This window comes from Haliaeetus albicilla, chromosome 12 (genome assembly GCF_947461875.1).
Source record: "Haliaeetus albicilla chromosome 12, bHalAlb1.1, whole genome shotgun sequence".
NCBI classification, from domain to species: domain Eukaryota; kingdom Metazoa; phylum Chordata; class Aves; order Accipitriformes; family Accipitridae; genus Haliaeetus; species Haliaeetus albicilla.
The window spans coordinates 39,947,817-39,968,178 of record NC_091494.1 but is presented as its reverse complement, the minus strand read 5'-3'; the positions used below and the strand labels follow the sequence as shown (position 1 = coordinate 39,968,178).

At 35.5% G+C, this 20,362-nt stretch overlaps 1 protein-coding gene across 3 annotated transcripts in view; it reads right to left on the bottom strand.

Moving 5' to 3' along the window:
* CEP112 (centrosomal protein 112) overlaps positions 1-20,362 on the bottom strand; it is a 175,179-nt gene that overhangs the window by 150,906 nt on the left and 3,911 nt on the right. For 2 of the 3 annotated variants that reach the window (XR_011327278.1, XM_069799345.1), the window contains exons 5-9: positions 14,136-14,232; positions 12,046-12,087; positions 11,602-11,676; positions 1,799-1,846; positions 1,584-1,661 (exon numbers count right to left, since the gene is read on the bottom strand). Coding sequence is in view for 2 of the 3 variants with exons in the window: in XM_069799345.1 (XP_069655446.1) it covers positions 1,584-1,661; positions 1,799-1,846; positions 11,602-11,676; positions 12,046-12,087; positions 14,136-14,232 (340 nt within the window). In the remaining variant the exon portion in view is untranslated. The remainder of the gene's footprint in view (positions 1-1,583; positions 1,662-1,798; positions 1,847-11,601; positions 11,677-12,045; positions 12,088-14,135; positions 14,233-20,362) is intronic. The other variant, XM_069799346.1, reaches the window with a different exon arrangement.

Sequence of the window (20,362 nt, the reverse complement as noted above, 5' to 3'; positions counted from 1 at the left end):
TGTGAAACACTGTCTATAACCTTTCCAGTTTAAACTAGCCCACAGTCGAGTACCATTAGCAAAAAATACTGGATTTGTACTGTGTGGTTTAGAGGATTTTTCCACTGAACTAGCAAAGTATTTGCTGAGTATTTTATGTAGCTACTTGGCATGCATTCCTGTTTGTTTAATTTGAAAATATTATTTAAATGACAACATTGTGCTTTCAATTTATTTATTTTTTGGTCTATTTTTCACATCTTATGAAACCTCGCGTCGTCCTGAGGCGATGGTGATTTGAATATTGTCAATACAAAAGAACAGTCAATATTAGACCAGAGCAGAGAAAGTAAAAGGCACAGGTATCGTGCAACTGCCATATCAGGCTGCTTGTTTAAGCATCAAATTAGACTGCCAGCTATCAACATAAAGCACACTTCCATATACATTACTTTACTAACAATGGAAGTATCTGCAAACCAAATTTACCCTCCCCTGTATCTCAGTTAAAGATGTCTTCTGAAATGTCTCAACAGTAACTTTAGGACAGTTCTAATTCATACGTGTCCTCACAACATACCATGTAAAAGGAGGGACGATTTCATGGTTTGCAGTTGATGCCCCTTCCTTTCCAGCTCGTATATATTTGGAGTCCTATGTAGGTCTAAGTACTTGTGGATAGCTAGGGAACTGTGAACATATGCCTCAATCTTCCAAGAGCATATGGCTGAAAACAGAAATTTGAAGGGCAGACACAGAAGAGTGTTGGGGGTTTGTTTTGTTTGTTTTTTGGGGGGGTTTTAAATCTTTTTCATAATACATGTTGAATTTTCTTTTCTGAAGTCTGGTCCACCAGGCCATTGATTCGCTGACTTTCCAAAAAAACCACATGTAATGCCTACATGGTTTCAGAAGAATCTGAAATATCTATGTGCTAAACATAGTATATCTGAGTTTTATCTCATGACGGATGTTTTAAATAAACTGAGTAATTTATGACAAAAATATCATAGGCATTCAACTTCCTTTAAACTATGAAAAACATGAAAATGACCACAGAACTTTACTTTTGTACACGTTCAAAACAAAATAGCACAGTATGACAGAACTAGGTAGGCAAGCTTTGACAGCAATCTCACCAATTAACAATGTTCAAAAGAAGTAATAAAAAAACCAATATGAAAAGAGGATTGGAGCTAAATGAGGCAAATATAGAAATAATGTAGGTCCTAATAGAAATAAGGTCTAGATCTGCAGATTTTTAAAGGTATGTAGAAAGAAAACAAAAATCCTCACTTAATCAAGGGTTCCGTTGCTTCTGTTAAAAGGTAGTTTGGAAAATTCCTAGAATTCAAACTCTTCTACACTAAAAACTCCTTTAAAGGAACAGTAAATGTGTTCAGAAAGTCTTTTTTATTCCCTAAGTAACTGGGAAATACATTAAGTATTTAATGAAAAGCCCTGTCACTTCAGCAAAAATTCTCTTACATGAGATTCTCTGCTGTAACAAACTGCTTTGTGAATATCCAGTTTCCAAAGAAAATGCCCTAACTTACTAATTTGGGTGTAATTTTCTTTTTCTAAAAAGACTGAAAAAAACTTACCTCTTTTTCATGCATTCGAAATAGTGCCTGTTCATCACGAAAAGTGCTACTTTTTCCTAGGCCAATTTTGGGCGTCATCTATTGAATGAGAAGTTCAAAACAACTTATTAAGTTCAAAGCAGTAACTCCAAATAAAATCAGTCCTAACCAGAAATGAAAAATATTAAGCACGTTTGTTCACCCTTATAAAATATCAAGGGAATATAAATACCTACCAAAGACACTGGCATCGGTTTTTCTCGCAAATATCTTGGATTTTCTAACTGAAAAACAACAAGTTAGAGAAAAAGTAATCATGTCAGCAATGTGTTATTATTTCTTACAAACAGTAAGAAATACCTACAAATATTCAAAAAGTTTGCAAGGACAACTTTGGGTGCATACTTTGAAAGGTAATCTATATCAGTGAGGGTATACTTAACACAGCAACTACATCACTGAGAAGAATAACAATAGAACAGATTTAAGCTTGCCTTTGGACATACACACCAGTTCAAGAACTGCTTTTCGCTAGAAAATTTGACTATCTGCAAGTCACCAAAACAGCACCATCTCTAGATACTTGGCTGTAACCTAGAAGTAACACACAAACTAATTTTCCTGTGCATAATTCTTTGTCATTTAGAAGATTTCAATGATCCTTAAGAAAAGCACTCAGCAGAATGCAAAGGTCCAATAACATACTACTATCTTTTATAAGTTATAGAAATAGCAAATCTTCATAAGGGATCATTTTGTTGGACATGACCTACTCAGTAAGTTTTAAAATTTTAGCGTTTCCAAATGCAAATGGATCAAAAATTGCACTTTTTTTTCCCCAGACCCCTGTGGTTGTAAAAATTCCATCAATGCATGTTTTAAAAGAATTCGGCAGCTAAATACATAGCTTATGCAAAAGATTTCCAACTTTATTGGATAAACTTTCATTTAAATCAGTGCAAAGCTAGAATAAATTTACAGATTACAATGAATTTAATCTAGTGATTTTGGAAAAATTATAGTTGAGTGCATTGAAACTATATCCACACACGTAAGCCATAGAGACAAAACATAAGGAAATAATTCATTAACACTACTGTATAATTAAAGCAGCTCTTTTAATTGCCATTTTTAAGAACTGAATACAAAACATTGTTCACAACCCACTTCCTCTATCTGACAGCTATATCTTTTTAATTTTCTCAGACGATGAGGCTCAAACATCATATCACAGAGAATGCATAACGCCCAAGAAAAGCTTTCGAGGGTATAATCTTGTAAAATGTGGCAGTGAGATTTGGAATAAGAATGTGACTGCAATACACATCTTACAACATTTAGTCTATTTTTTTTTTTTTTTAAAGATTAAATTGATCTATGAGGCATAACAAATATATCAAATGCTCGGCCTTTCTCAAGTACTATTAAATAAATTTGTGTGTTGAATTTATCAGTGAAAAAGAGGCTTAATCCCTCTGAAATCTCAATTTGATACAGTATTATTATTTATTTCCTGTCCTAAAAGGTTATGTAGGATTTCTATATGCTGTTGAAGAGTCATATCTCGCCCAGAAGTAGTTATAGATATTTGAATGTTTAACACATACATTCAATTGCAATGAAAAGTATTATCTAATATTTTAATACTATAGCTGAAAGTATAATAAAACCAATTATTTAACAAATAACCTCTTTCTCTTTATTGTCAGTGAGTTTACTAAAACAGATACATTAAATTTTCTTTCACGTAAAGCATCCTGGGCTGTTTTTATTTCAGGGGGGATTGGTGTCCTGTTTTTTTTAAATATGCCACAACGATTGGCATGCAAAAAACACAGGTAGACATCAGTGACTAAAGGAATCCCATATGCACCTACTGAAAAAAGAAAATTAATTTTGAACACAGAAGAGGAGATCAGTGAGGAGAGGATACAGGAGTGAGAATATCATGGGGCATTATCCATAGAAGATAATGGGGGGGGGGGGGGGCGGGGGCGGGGAGGAATCGAGAGAGAGAGAGAGAGAGAGTAGAAAGTACAGCAATTCTAAACCAGAAAAATTTAGGAGGATTTTCTTTGTCCTACACATTTGTACCTGCAATAGTATTTTCTATCAAAAATCCTCTAATTTTACTAGTAGTATACTCCTCCTTCTAGCTCATTTTGCCTGCTTCCCCATCCATCCCACATGCCTAATCATCACCTGTACAGCTACCCAGGACTGAAGGCAGCTTGCCAAAAGTTCAAGGTAGAACCCTGACCTAGCTCCCCAGAAAACCAAGCAGCAGATAACATTGAAAGCCTTCACCAATACCTGGTGGAATTTTGAGACAGCTAAGGCTGCAGAACCAAATTTCAAAGGCTTCATTATTTTCCAAAAGCCTTCTCTCTCATGCAAAGTGAATACAATCACCCTTTATTTTTGCTTTTTTAAAGCTAAAAATTATTGTAAATATTTACAATTAATTCAAATAGTTTATCTGACCATGAAATTAAGCTGTTTACAGTCTTCATTTCAAAACCAATCTAAAAAGCTAAGGTATATCCTACTTGTTTATGAGAAATAAGGAAAGTGTGTCTCTAATACTTTGTATGGCCTAAGCCTTGCATTTTTTGATTTTGTAACAGCAGCCATATGTGCTTTGAAGTTAAATGTTCCCACTTTGTTACTTGTTGTGGATTATATCCACTTAAACTGATCTGTAAACATTTAATGCCTCAACATTCATTCTTTTCATGCTGGTCTTCTGCAAAACTTCTTGTTCTCAAAATTATACCACATTAAAGAGGGAATATCACAATAAAGAATGATGAAAAAAGAAAAAAGCTTGTATTTATGAGAAACATGCAAATTTAAAAATAATAAGCAAAAGGTCAAAGACAAACCAAAATACATATGTATGAAACTGAAGGACTGCCATGAGAACAGTAAATCACATGCTTTTTTAAGAGTATGAACCAAATAAATGTCATCATGAAAGACATCTTTATTTGAACTAGAATTGAACTGTAACTCGTAAATACCACTTAACAAAAATGGCATTTTGAATTTCTTTGTAGAAAAGATTTTGGATTCTCCTGTTCTATTAGGCAGCCAAACAGACAACAAACCATGTTACAATTTGTGAGGACTGGCATGATCGCCTTCTAGTACTTGAGTCCTCATAAACCAGAGCTGGGAAGGCTCTGGATGATCAGATCGCCTTCAACAGATCCCTATTACTTAACCAAAATAATCTACTTCATGAAAATATACTTATTTACCTAAGTTGAAAAAGGTATGGAAGAAATCTGCATAAACGCCTAGATTCCAATACTGAATTTGAGGCAAATTAGCCATCATTTTTAACTTCAGTATTTTCAATTTCTATTTATTTTAACAACACCTGAAGCGGTCAAAACTAAACATTTTTGAAGTATATAATTTCAAAGCTACCAACGCAAGCAATGAGTGAAGCATTGATAAAAGTAAACCGAGCTGAAACAGTTTCCCACAAAAGCAAGGACTGTGCAGAAAAAGCACAATTTGGAGCACTAAGTACTTCTATAAGACTCATCCTCAAGACATCAAGTATACTTCATCCCTCGGGCTGAAAATAGTGTACAGGCATTATATCTGTCATAGTCCAGAAACTTATACCAAAGTTTCTGGTCTGTTGACACAGCAAATACCACAACAATGACAATGTTAATGTTATGCTTCCATTCTACCTCTCCCGAAGTCACATTTCATTCTTTGGAAGATGTTTATCAAGGCATACTTATCTTCAATAATGCACAACCGTAGCTTATTACGGTTCAGCAACAGAGTCAGAAGGTATGTTGTATATATTAAGATTCAGGAAAAAAAAACACATTTTGATCAGTAGGGTTGTTGCACATTCCCCCTTAAGCTTCTTCAAAGACAAAATGTGATTGTTTTCAAAACAAGGATGGAAAAAACACACATGAAAGAGTTAAGAACACTTAAGATTTTGAAATGGTAAACAACTAAACTGAACCTTGCCCTAAGTTCTTACTTTAATCTAACAAACCCAGCCAGCCAGCATGTTCCCTACAGAAATAACTGCTGAGTAGCTTCAGGAAATTTGAGTAAGGACATTCTTATCTAACATCATAATTTGTAGGGAAGTTCACTTTAATGCTGCTTCTGCAGTCTTAGTGGAAGGACATTAAAGCACATGAAGATTGTTTGTCAGCATGGAAGTTGAATTTATTTTTTGAAGTCACAACACCACTTGGAGTTCACTGTGGGAAAGTTTTTACAGTGTTGCTGCCCTCCAACGCCACAACATATACAGTAGGTATGTTTATAGTAAGCAGACAGACTAAGAAACCAAACAAAAGATAATCAAATGGTTTGTACAGAAATGGTTGAGCTTAACTAGACTGGAAAGGCACAGGCAGATGTGAGCCAAGTACACAAAACAGGCATAACATATACTGTTGCTGTAGCCACCCAAGAATTCTCTATGCTTGCATCTGCTTTAACCCTGTGTTACATATAATTTCTCCAAGAAAGGAGAACATAATGCAAGCCACTGACCGTGGAATTTCTCTGGACTAAATTCTCTAAAACCTTTATTAGGCAGTAACATTTCCCATGCTAAATTCTTCTGAGCAAGACTTGAGTGTCCAAGTTCTTTGTATTGAAGATCCTACGTCACTTCTGGTAAAAGCTAAAGAGGTAATTCTTGTCATGGCTGAATTCCAGTGATGAAAAATTATGTTCTCCTTGATAAAAAAATCCTTTGTTATTTCTCCAGGGTACAGCCTCTTTGTATGCTTTCTATCTAAAATGAAGTGCTGAATTTCCTGGGATGTTTAAAAGAGTTGCTTTGTCACATCTAAAATTGGCTACAATTCAGTGACAAATCAAACTGTATCAGAAGCATCATAAAAAAAATATATAGGCTGGTCAGGTAAGAATATGCAGGGGTTTAATTCATCATTGTTCCTTTATATTACTTAGATTTTCTATCCAAAAACTGTTTGTCTACAATCTAAAAAGCTTAACAAGAGGAAAAAAAGAAAAAAAAAAAAAAAAGCAGGTTTAATTCCGTTACCCAGCAAGCTTCTTTTCCTGACACTACATATATTTCATAATATTCAATTATTTTTTGAGACATAACTAAAGGGAAGGTGAGGATGTCCCATTTATGAAGCTTACTAAATTTGCAACAATATGCAGAAGTTTATTGACGGCTATTAATAAGATAGTTGAGGGATTTTTATTATGTTCTAAAATAGCTAAAGAATGACAAAGAAAGTTCAAAGTAACAACATGACCAAAGATTACTTGCATTTGTCTAGACTCCCAGCTCTGAAACTTCTCCCTTCAAATGGCAATACAAAAGGATTTCTTCTTTCCTACATTGCAAATGCAACTTCAAGGCATGAGGACTTAAATAAAGGATAGTCCCTACATCAGTTTAGATAAGAGTCAATAAGGGCTAAGAAAACCACATTTTTATAATGTATTTAAAATTAGCTTATATTAGTATTCCATGTATGAAAGGCAAATTTATCACAATCAAAACTCAACTTTTTTTTTTTTTTTAAACATTTACCTATGCATGACTAGAATCTAAAGAACTTGAACAATAAAATGTTTGATAGGGATAATCAGGAATGCTGCAAGGCAAATGGAAAAATTCTTTTATTGCTCATGAGATGCAAAAACATTAGCAAAGTAATGCAACAGTCTTACTTCTCATGTAGAAAATGTTTTTACTACTACTAACAAATATCTGAAGCTTCCATATTACAGTCTGTTAAGTTTGACCTCTCTCCTTAGTAGAGAAATCATAAGATTATTTCCCCAAAATTTTCACAATATTTTTAATAATGATAAAAAATCTCAGCCACTGAAGTAAGCATATCATAAAAAGTGAAAACACATTCAGTATGTGACCTTAAAAATACATGACCTTTGAAGGAGAGGAAATTTAGAATGTATCAAAGAAGTAGAAGCCCAAAAGATAAGGGTACAAATAAATTAACAGTTTATAACCGGTCATTGTGATCCAGACAAGCCTATACTGTAACAGTGAAGCCTTAGCAACTGGAAGATGCTAAGCTTTTCTCACCTTTATGTAGAGCATCTATATAGATATTTGCAGATTCTGGAATAAACCCACATTCTCCATATATACTTACTTGAAATAAGAATAGCTTCCTAAAATTTCAAAGACTCTTACCGAGAAAAATCCTTATATAACAACTTGTCCAAAATTCCCAGGATCAGCTCTGTGCCCATCATTGCAAGAAAAATGTACAGAAGCACACATTCTTTGCTAGACTAGCAATCTTGATTCACCATTTATTCCTTGATACACAAGTAAAACTAAAAAAAAAACCCAAGGAAATTTTGAAAAGCTCTTTAAAAACAACTGTTCTTTATATTAGGCAGTTCAAAGTAAAAGTCATTCTGTATTTCCTTTCCTAACTTTCCTCCACTACTGAAGTATTCTTTTGGGGCAAGGGTCTTCTGTATGTGAGGTGGGATCACTTATAAATTAAGTTTCTCAAACAGTCAAATGCAGCTAGCAATTAAAAGATAGCTAGATGCTCCTATGGCAATATAAATGCTTACAAATAATAGTAGTCATATCTTACACTCGAACCTTACAGATTCTGAAGTGCTGCCATTGTTTAGTAAACATTTTTTCCCCCATTTTTAATAATTACTATTCTTTAAGTACGAAACTCTACTTAAAACTTCCTGACCCTTCAAGAACCCATTGGAGGCCGTAATCCATAGCAGGAAAATAATGTTCAATAGCAAACACTTGTAAAACTCTCTTTTACAGCCTCAGGTCCCCTTTGTCGGGTAAATCCCAACAAGTCTTACCAGGCAATCAAAGTTTCTCACTAGCGACTTGTTTAATTACCATCCCTGGAGAAGAGACTTGAAAAACTGATTTATGTGTCACGGTAGCCAATTTGTTATCCAAGAGAGCTCCTATATCAGTGAAGGATCATCACAGTTTAATAACCATCCATTATCAACACAACATGATTGCAAACTGGAATTTCAATTAGAAAAAGAAATAAAAACCAAATAAAATTAGGGATAAGTAAGCAGGCAGATCAACACCGATATAAAAATGCTGGATATAAAGAGATTCTTTGTCAGCATCAATTGGAACAATTTGTAAAATGGCCATGAGCAAGCTTCCCCTTAAATCAGCTTTAAAAGCTCAAGGTATTACAACTATCTGCTCATAAAATCCAGGTATTTATACAGCCCAAATATCCAAAATCTGCAAGTGACTGCTTGCACTTTTGTTTCAGACACTTGCATAGCACTTTCGCAAATTGGAGTTGACTGCTATTGAAAAGCTTTCTGAAGATCCTCTCTCCCCACTTTACAAAACTACAGTTCCTGAAAAATGTATTCACCTAAGTCTGGAAGTCCTAGAAATTGATCTTGTATTACTCTATAAAAGATAAGGAGCTCCAGGGAGCAGTAACATGCACCCAGACTAACATTTTCACTAATCTCCACGTTCAGTTTGGAGAAAGCAGTCAGGCAGCTCCCAGATTGTCTCAACATCAAGACTTCTTTCTCTCTCAGAAGTAAAGCAAGCAAGCAATTTGCATTTAGAATGCTAACAGGCACCAAAACAGCAAGAGAAACACCAAGAAGCACACAAAAAAGTTAACGTTCTGTCTTATCATTTATGTTTTTACTGAAGAGAACTTAGTCATCAATGCAAAACATTGAGTGTAATAGGCAAGATTTTTTAATGCTGTCATATCCCTCTGGACTGACAATAGCGTAGGAAGATTAAGGATTATTTGGTAACTGATTAAAATGACAACATGAAAATACATCACTTTATTTTTAAAAAAACAAAGCAGAAGTATTTCATTAGAAACTAGCTCTCACACCCCTCCTATCAGCTGCCCTCTCTCCCAAACACAACAGAGTGAGCTCTCAACCTGTGAGAATAAGCAGAAAATAGAAAAGAAAAAAGAGAAAAAACCTCTTTCATAAAATAAAAGTTATCTTAATAAAATTAAATCATTATGAGGATATTAATCCTAATCAAATAGGTTAAAGATTTGGTGGTACAGGGGAAAGGGTTAAAAAAAGACAAAACAACACAACACAAAAATATACAATGGCATATAGCTACAGAGAGAAGGAACTTCACTATGACCTTAGAATCGTCATTGACTAATACCACAGAAAATACAACCAAGGGAATAAAGTCTTACTGTAACAGTAGCTTTAAATTAAAATATAACTTAAATTCATCTAAGATATCTAGGTCCAAAATACTTGTTTAACTGCTCAGGGACAACACATAGATCAAGCCCCACATATTAAATTTGTACACGCAAACATCAAAGTTTACACAGATTTGCATCAATCTTAGCTAACAATTTTTTCATCTCCCCTTATAAAAATATATTTACTGCTTCACTGTATTTACCTCTTGCGTGACACCAGCCCAAAAATATAGAGAATGTGTTCAAATCCCAAGAAAAGCTTGAAAATAGATTTGATTTTACAGAAGTGTTTACAAAAGTGGTTTAGTCTGTCCTGGTTTCAGCTGGGATAGAGTTAATTTTCTTTCTGGTAGCTGGTATAGTGTTATGTTTTGGATTTAGTATGAGAATAATGTTGATAACACACTGATATTTTCAGTTGTTGCTAAGTAGTATTTAGACTAAGGCAAGGATTTTTCAGCTTCTCATGCCCAGTCAGCAATAAGACTGGAGGGGCACCAGGAGTTGGGAGGGGACACAGCCAGGACAGCTGACCCAAACTGGCCAAAGGGATATTCCATACCATGTGACATCATGCCCAGTATATAAACTGGCGGGAGTTGGCCTCCAGGGAGGCACATCGCTGCTCAGGGACTAACTGGGCATCAGTCGGTGAGTGGTGAGCACTGCATTGCGTATCACTTGTTTTGTATATTCCAATTCTTTTATTATTATTATTGTCATATTATTATCATTATTATTTTCTTCCTTTCTGTCCTGTTAAACTGTCTATCTCAACCCACGAGTTTTATTTTTTTTTCCGATTCTCTCTCCCATCCCACTGGGTGGGGAGGGAGGGAGCAAGCGGCTGCGCAGTGCTTAGTTGCTGGCTGGGGTTAAACCATGACAGAGTCTAAAAAAAATTTTTAATACAGATTAAAGTCCTCCTAGCTGTAAATATGGAAAGCTTTGGGGAGGTATCTTCTACATTTTTTCTGAAATCCAATAAATACTAGTTCTGAAGTTATTGAGCTGTCCAAGAAAGTACTCCTCCTCATTCCATCCCCACAGTAGGTTCTCTTTCAGAAACTTCAATTTTGATATATCAAAGTCAGGACAAATCTCAGCATTGTAGCAAAAGTACCATATTCACAGACATATTCTAAAGCCGAGGCCACACACAAACATAGGCCAAAAGTACTGCAGAAGCTTCCACAAAGGTAGTTTCTTTCCTCAGCAAAGCAAATTTGCAAAGACACACTATTCCTTCCATAAGTAAGAGCCACAGAGCTGGTCTAAAGATTCTAATTACTAGAAGGGAAGGAAAGAGGTTAACACACTGAAAAGCCTCCTGAACACTTCCAAAAGGAGGCAAACTGGCAAAAAAAAGTTGAGTTGTATTAATGGCTTGCAAACTCTGTATTCCTTAAAAAAAAAAAAAAAAAGAAAAAAAACAGAAAGCCAAACTCTTTTTCATTTATACAAGCATAAATTCAAAATAATGTTACCAATTTACCAAGAAACAGTCTGAATTTCTACCAGAGTAAGACAGTTGGTTTTGAGCAGCAGGTGTTATTGTTTGATTTATCAGTAACTATATTAAATACAATAAAATTATTATTGCTTAAAAATGAGGCATTTTTAATGTTTTCTTAAGATGACATGTATTCATAATTAACCTTTCTAAGCTTTAGCAATTTATTTCTAAAACACTCATTCCTACATGAAGTTTTGTTAACTAAACTCAGATATGCAGACTACATTACTAAGGAGTTTTCATTTCAAGCCAATAAATAAGTAATGTACTCTGTTTATTTTACCCCAAGATTCCAACTATTGAGACGTGCTTCAAGGTCACTGTCATCCAAAGAAATGGTTTTTTTATGACGATGGTCCTGGAACATAAAAAAAGTCAAACAAAATATCAGAAGAGCTAGCAGATACATAGTCTAAAAAAAAAAAAAACAACACCAAAAACTTCTCATTGACTTTGACTTGGCCATACCTACACTGCACTTCCTAACAGTGTTGTGATACCTCTGACAGCTTTAATCTAAATAGTTCAGTTACCAGTAGGATACTGTGCTAAGAAAGGAATTCAGAGGATAAATTAGCCTGCCTCCTCACTTTAATGTTGTTCTTTATTTTACGTATTTCCAGAGCAACAGCCTCTTTTACAAAGGGTGAGTTTACTAAACAAAAATCAAAGTACTCCGTTCTTCAGGCAACATACTTATTCAAGAAATGATCCATTGCCACAGTACCTTTTTGGGGCTAATCCAGAATTCAGAGATCACCTGATCAGCCTCCAAAAAAAAAAAAAAAAAAAAAAGAAAAGAAATTAAAGGAAACCACAGCAAGACAGGGGTAGTTACAGTGGGCAAAACTGCAAAAGCAGAGGACAGAGTTGCTGCTGCCCAGCTCAAGGCTATGGGTCCTCTGCAGAAACAATTTCCAACATTCAGTAAGACTGTAGTAGTTATTGTTGCTCAAGGCTATGTTTTTCAGAAGTTTTTCCTGTAGAATAACAGTAACTACTGATTGTATTTAATGTAACAAACAGGGGAGCTGGTACAGAAAATTTTCCTTAACAGAGACATAACACTGTTTAGAAAAATAGAACATTGAAGCATGAATTACTTTGTCTCATGAAGTTTTGTTAGCAAGAGCTTTGTGTACTGGCATGCAAGTACCTCTATTTTAAATCTGTTCATTCATTATGAACATACAGTGAATGGAGCTTTGACTTCAGCTAATCAACGCTTGGTTGAGGCAGATCTTAATGTTTCTTAAAAGACTCCCTGTTCCTCTACCTGAGTCTGAATTATGCCAGAACATCTGTGCGTCACTGACAACAGAACAAGATACTATTTGTTCCAGCCAGCCAAACGTTCATCAAACCGTTTGGCAAAGCAAGAGAGGATTATTTCACTTAAAAGCCCTTTTAAAGCTGTAATCACAGTAGAATCCAGTATACGGAGCTGAAGAACTATGAAGCACAGTGATTTGTCTAACATTGCCCTGGAAGACTGTGGCAGAGCCAGGAACAAAAAAAAATAAACAAAACAAAACAACAAAAACAAACAAACAAAACCTTTAAAGCCCCAAATCCAGGTTTCAACTGAAGGGAATTCTTTTCTTTACAATAACTGTTCCATAAGAAATATTTCTTGAAGTAAAACAAACGGGAAACCAATAAGGAGAAATTTAGTAAATCCAGCATCTGTTTTTATTTTTTATTTTTAATTATGGCATTTCTTTTTAAAATTACATTTGCATATATACAATCAACACACACATAAGTACATTCATACCAACCAGAGCCTAGAGCAGAGACATTCAATTTTTGCCCATAGACCTTTTGTAGCCTGCCATGATAAAGCATGCCCTTGCTAGTCCTCTATTCCAAATGCATAGCAGAACACAAGTTTCCTCAGAAAGATAGACCTCAGAAGCAAGCTTCCAGTTTATCCCACTTGCACTTCATGTCCTCGTAAGCTCTTGATTGTGCCCAGTAAGAAGGGTAAGAACAGTCTATATGAATTGCTCAGGTGTCAACAGCCCACTTCCAGCTGCAGTCTCTCTAAACTGTTCCTCTGATACAATCAAAAATAACTGTGGGCAAACCTACAACGTACATACAGCAAATTCAGTGTTTCATGGAGGAACAAGAGCTATTATAGATGCACTGGCTATGGTGAAGGAACCACAAGAGACAGACCTCTCCAGTAATAAAGACTGGGCACTACAAGGCTACAGAACACATTCACAAAGGAAAACAACACACTTGTTGATAACACATATTTGTCAGGAGTAATTGTCAGTTTAAATGCTTGCAATTATACATACAATATCATTAAATATTTTGGACTAAAAGGGTTTTACATGAAGTCTGTTTAGTGTCCTTCCATCAGCCATAATGCTAGTTGTGGAAAGTTTGATAAAACAAACTATCCAAAATTCACTCTTTCAGAGGTCAACCATCATTAAACAGAGCCAAATACATCTATGCAGCTTTCTTTAATCTACTATTGCAAAATACAAGATGATGTCAATACAGTCAGTTTGCCAAGCCTAGGGAAAACAGTGCAGCAGACATTAAACACACTACACCAAACAGAGGTCAACCATTTGGATGAATTGAGAGCATCCTACAAGAAATTCTTTTCCCCTGCACTTGCAGAGGGCAGATTTTGATGAGCTTTAGTCCTTCCTATTACTGCTTCCCAAATGTCTGCACTTGTACACAGTGAGCATGACTCATGCAATTAGAAACAACAGCTTTATGGGGATATACAAAAACAATTCATTGAAACTAGAGCAAATTTTATGACAAAAAGGAGAAGCATCTTACAGACAGTGGTGTGGCTAGGTTATCTTCATCTGTCCGGTGAGGAGGACTCATAGAATGCGATCTTAATACTGGCTTCTCATTGTACTTGAATCTTTCCCTGTTATTAACAAAAAGATTAAGCAGAAAGAAAAGAATTCATTTTCAACAACTTGTGGCACACACAGGATGTTAATCTTAAAATAAAAATCTTTTAAAATATACAAGAGAAAATAACTGTCAAGTTGTAAAGATCAAAAACAGTAGAATAAGAAAAAGAAAAAAATTTTTATTAAAGGCATGTTAAAGGCAAACAAAAGCCTTCAGCATTCCATTAAAAAACAACACCCAAAAAACCCCACACCAACAAAAACACCAGAAATATCATGTATATCAGTTTATTAAAAGGTGTTCTTTGCATTCCTGTTACCACATGACCCAACATCTCCCAACAGATTTTTAGAATAAATCCAAGGCTGATCTAAGAGAACGTTTTTGAAACAAAACTGCTAGGCATATGAGACATTATAGGATAAAGTCCAGCAACTCAAAGAAAAAGGAATTAAAGTGATGGTTGGCCACAGCATAGGGGAGAAGACTTTTAAGACCAAAAAAATAGGAGATTAAATAAAGGTATATCTTCATATAACATACAAACCTGAAGACAAGGGCAAGAACTGCACATACAACTCAACAGAAAAGCAATGACTTGAAAGGCCAAGGTGGAGAATAACATGTCAAAGAAACAAGTCATAAAGATTGTATTAGTTGCATTTCATTTCAGCTCTATTTTAGGGACTAAAGTGGTGTATATGGCGGGATGGTAAAGAAAGGGCCACAAGACAGGATACAAGTACAGCATGAACAAGTACTCTGTCCAGTAGAAAAAGAAGAGTGGACAGGGATTTTCTGGAAAATTTTTGTCATAAACAAAGAACAAAAGGAAATTAAGAATAGCATATAGGTGAAGATAACCTTCATTGATGCACCTGGTCAACTGACCTTTCTCAACTATAAAACAGTGAAAGAAAAGAACAGCCTGGAACAAAATAAAATAAAAATTGTAAGATTTTATTAGATAGGTTGATATAGCAAAAGATCCAAAACAGTAGCAAAACACCCTTCAGCATATACTCCAATGTCAAATCGACATGTATTAAAGCAATCAAAAACTCCTGTTAGCCCATTTACCTTCCTATGACTAGCTATAATGTATTAAAACCAACTCAGACCATTAAAATACCTTTCATTCCTTCCATCCAGCAGCAAATTAGACAGTAAGTTATGCCAAAAAGACACTGAGACAAATTAAGTGTTTATGAACAGAAAGACAACTGTTGCATGTACAATGTAAACTAGTCACTTCTAGGAAGACAAACACAGACAAACTTTTCACAAAGCACACCGCCCCAGCTTTCATCAAAACAGCAGGGAACAGTGAAATATAACAACTGGGAGCATACCTTTCCTTCCAGCACCAATAAATACCAACAACATATATGGATGCAAAATAACAATTACAAAGCAGTAAATAGTTTAGATAAGCAAAGTCTTAGAGGTAAAAAAAAAGATCAAAAGAAATATAATAATACAATGACTGTCTCTAGCATTCCAAATCATGCATTTCTTACCAAGATTTCTTTTGACACAAAGTTATCTTTCATTAAAAGGAGACAAATCTTTGCCTGTCAGTAAATCTGCACTTTTATCAGACTTCTTTTCTGAACAATACTCAGGTTACCAAACAATTCAATAAAGTTCCAATTGTTTAAAATGAAAGAAAACAGAATTCATGCCCCTATGGTTAAGAGATTAAGGAATATCAATAAATATTCAAACCAACTCAAGTTACCTATAGTATTCTTAAATCAACAAAATAGGGAAAAAAAGCCTGGATATATGCTTAGTTCTATATTTGCTATTTTGAAGAGGAACTGAAAAGGAAGTCCCTTTACTTGATTCTGTAAACAGCATTTGAAAAGACTGTTAAGGATGGACCTCAGTTTTGCTCATATCAAGCATATACTACCCATTCACTCCCTCTTCCAGCCTTCTGCTGATATGATTCAGGCTTCAGAAATCACAAGATTACTTCTTTTTCCTCCCATGACAGGTGAGTGGAGAATGGTCAGAGTCTTGACACCAGCCCTGTGACCTCCTGCTTCAGCCAAAACAGTGAATTAGCATGGGAGAAGGAAGCAATTTGCTGGTAATAAAGGAGATTAGTAAATAATTTCCTACTACGAACAAAGTAAGAGAAACTCACAGGTTCCTCCTGGTACAGCACAGCTACACACTAACCTTTAACAATGTTTTTCAGGCATAATCTATAAACATACGGTAGAATTTTCCTATGAGGTCGGAAAGACCAGGTTTCTGTTCAAACCAAACTACACATTCCTAAAACCAATTCTCTCATGTTTCAAAATAAAGATACACCTTTCTAGCACCAGCTGGCTTGGCCTTATTCATTTACACTCTAGTTTGCAAGTAAGGTTTGTCTATCTACTTCTTATTTAGCCAGATAAAAAACTTCTTACAGAAAAGCCAAAATCTTCATACATAGAAGTATGTATTGCAAGATAAAAACAACTATGTAAAAAACTTCTCCATTTGTTTGCTTCTTTTAAAGGAGGGAATCTTGAGATAAATAAACATCAGAAAATTACTCAAACATTTCTCACTGACATTATCTATTTTGCCCTGAGAAAATGTTGTAGTCTGTCTGTAAGAACTGAGTCGCAGTTGGAATGCAAAATTTTTATCCAACTACATATATTGCATGCCTATGGAGACAGTTTTCCTAATACACATGCTGAGTAGCAAGACAAGTCTGATGTAACAAGATCGCCACCTGCTGGCTCTCTCTACAAACTGCAGATTCCAGATATATTTACATCTTTACCTGCACTGATAGCTCATTCAGAACTGTAAAAACAAAGACAGACAGGATCTATACGTTGAGCATAGCTAACATCTTAATATAGACACATGTAAATAAGTATTAAATAAGCTATTTCTACGAAACATAACAGCTGAAACATTTACCTTCAATATTTCTTCCTGCATAATTCACACATTTAACATTAGTTTCTCATCGTTGTGAAGATTAATTTATGTAATCTACAGAGCTACCAAAATTTCTCACTGCCAACACCAGTTCAGATTTCCTTAGACACAGCTCCATTCTTGGTACGAGTACCCATTAGCAGAGCCACGCCCATACAGTTCAGTTTCACTTCAAGATTTCTTTAAACCAGTAACTTATTCCATCATGTTTACTTGCTTCTGTTGGCATGAAATAGCATGCAATATGGGTCCCCAGAGAACTCACCAGAGCCTTGGGAACCATCTGTTGATTACCAGTGTAGGTATTGCTGCAGTCCCACAGGACAAAAAGAAAAAGTAAATGAAATAAAGCTTCACTACCCCACCCATGACTTTGGGAACTTTTCCATACCAAGCTGAATCTTAGGTTCAGATACTGAATGGGAAAAGGGGTCAGATTTCCGATACTCTACTATAATCCAGGTAGCAAAGAGAGAAAAAATATGGCAAAGAATACAAGGGACAGAGTAGGCAGAATGGTATCTCAGCCTTCCTCAAAGAGGGACAAGCACCAGTTGGATGCAGAGGGAGGAGTATGCTGCCTCATCCCACTCAAGTAACACCCCAGCTGAGAGAACAAGTAAGGAATTCAGAGGAATTGGGTATATTTTTATGCCGCAAATACGGCCTTGCAGAGATACCAATATGCTAGATTGGGCCTAATAGGGGAAAGTTGTGCTGATATTGCTTTACTGTTTCTAATACCCAGAGTGATACTTTATTATGATAGTCCTACTCCCAGCAACCAAGACCAATCTGATCAGATCTATGCCGGCTATCTTGACATGGCTCAATGCTATCTAACGCAGATTTAGCCGAGGTCTCAAAAAGCATTTCCAAAGCATAATACATTCCTTATTTTCAAAAGGCCAAACCTAATTTTTTTTAATTGAGGGTATTTGGACAGCTCTTCTCAACAGTTCTTTGTATCACCAAGTCTAAGGCAGTAATATGGTAACACAGCTAGCAATTTCTCCACTCTCCACCTTTGTTTCTTACACCACAAGTCTGCTATCAAAACCACAGGCTCATATCAGACAATGCATTTGAGTGTAAGTAACCAGAAGACCCCTTAGTATTAACACTGTAGGACTCAGATAAAGGAGATGCCTCAGTCCTAAGAGCAACTTTTTAAATGACTGTTAGAATTACACATAGTTAATGGATACATAAGAGGAAAAGTTTCACAATACTCAGTATCAACATGATGTAACTTGCAAAAGTGCCTATCTGTCATCTATCCAAATCACAGCTGAAAAATTAGAAAACACAAGACTGCACTATGATATATAGCATAAACATCAGTGTGCCTAAAAAAATAAAAAAAACAGCTGATAACCACTTATGAAAAAAATAAGTGAACACATAAAAAAAAGCATTAAACTTCTGAAACAAAACCTGTGAGAATATTTATAATGCAATGAAACCAAACCATATGTTTCATATAGAAGTAGAGCAAACACTTACTTCCTCTTGTACAGAGCCTACTAAGTTTTGAATAATATTCACACTCTACCTCTAAGAGTGATTTTTTTTCACCAAGGATTTCACAGTTTAAACATTAACTAAGCTTCAAAATGAGCAAACAAGTGGCAATTCCACGATTGAAATGCAGCCACATAAAAAAAAGGAACAGAGATCTTGATAATCAGTGCAAAATCGCACTGCATAAGAAAAACTAGGAAGAAAGTAAATACTTAAGAACAGAATGTAGATTGAACTAAAATTTACCTAATATTCCCACAAAATAGGACAGGAAAAAAGCCTATGATTCTCAACAGCATCTAACTGACAAGCTTGGCACACCTTCAATACTGCAGGGACATTTTTCTAAGCCAACAGGAAAAGAAGCCTTAATAACCTGATACATTTCATCCCTTTACCTGCTCTGTAAACAGCTCTATACCCAACTGATTAGAACTAATGACGCAGCTTAAGCTTACTGGCTCCTGCAAACGTACAGAAAGAGACTGTCCAATGGGTTGTCATAACAAGGTGCAGCTATAGATACTCAGGATTCTGCTGTACAGCTGCAAATGAGCAATACTTAAATGTTTGCGTTATCCTAATGACAAACATCCAGGATCTAGGCATAGGGGGTGCTAGTCACCAACAAAGCACATGTATTTGTAGTAGACAGCATGATATAAATCAAAACATTTTAAATCAGAGAGATTGTTCAGACAAGGACGGAGTCATTGCAAACAATCCTCCCCGCACAGGAGAACAAAACAACATGGCAGAGTATCCCACAGGCAGCAGCTCTGATTTTTAGCCTCATAAGTTTTAACAAGTATAGCTGGTCCAGTCTGACCTTCTGTAATCCAAGATTCATGAGGCTTACAGGAAATATAAAGAAATGTTGCTATTTTGTAAAGAAGCCACAATGAAACACAGGCCAAGCAGATAAGTGTGTAATAAGAACTAACATGCTCGCAAAAAGATGGATCAAATCCCTCTTTCTTTGTACGCATCTAACTTTTCTTCTCTTGTCACAGAACAGCAACACTTGCTTATCTGCAGGGAGCCACTATTCTGTTTCCTCAAAAAAAAAAAATCTGTGAGCAACAGTGATAGAACATCCTTTAAATCTACCAGCTGTATGCTTGTTTATATTTCTATTCTCTATAGAAAAAAAGCCATTAAAAACTGTTTGATATAAAAGCTCCTTTCAGCATTATGACCTTAGACTACTACTCTTCTTTTTATATGTTTACTCTCCACACGTTTTTTGTCATTTGCTTACTGTATGTTCCTTTTATTTTGAACTGTATAGAAACTGTATAGATTAGTCCACCTCAGCTTCATTAGTTAATACCACTTTCCAGTTTCCATACATCAGCATGCAGAAAACAGGACTGCACAGGAACTCCATGGGGACAGCAACTGTTCTGATCTAAGAAAAATCTGGCCTGAGAGTCTTCTGCATCTATATAGTCTTTTACCACATCACTTCTTCCTTACTGCCTGTCCACATTTGTCTGTGCTTCCCTCTCCCAGTTAAGTAATTTTGTATGAATTCTGCCTCTTGCCTTGTGACCACTGTGCTTTGCCACCATAATATCTGAGGTCTGAAAAACACAACCAGAATACCAGCTTATTTGACAGATATTTACAATGTCAAAACAATCGCTATTATCTAC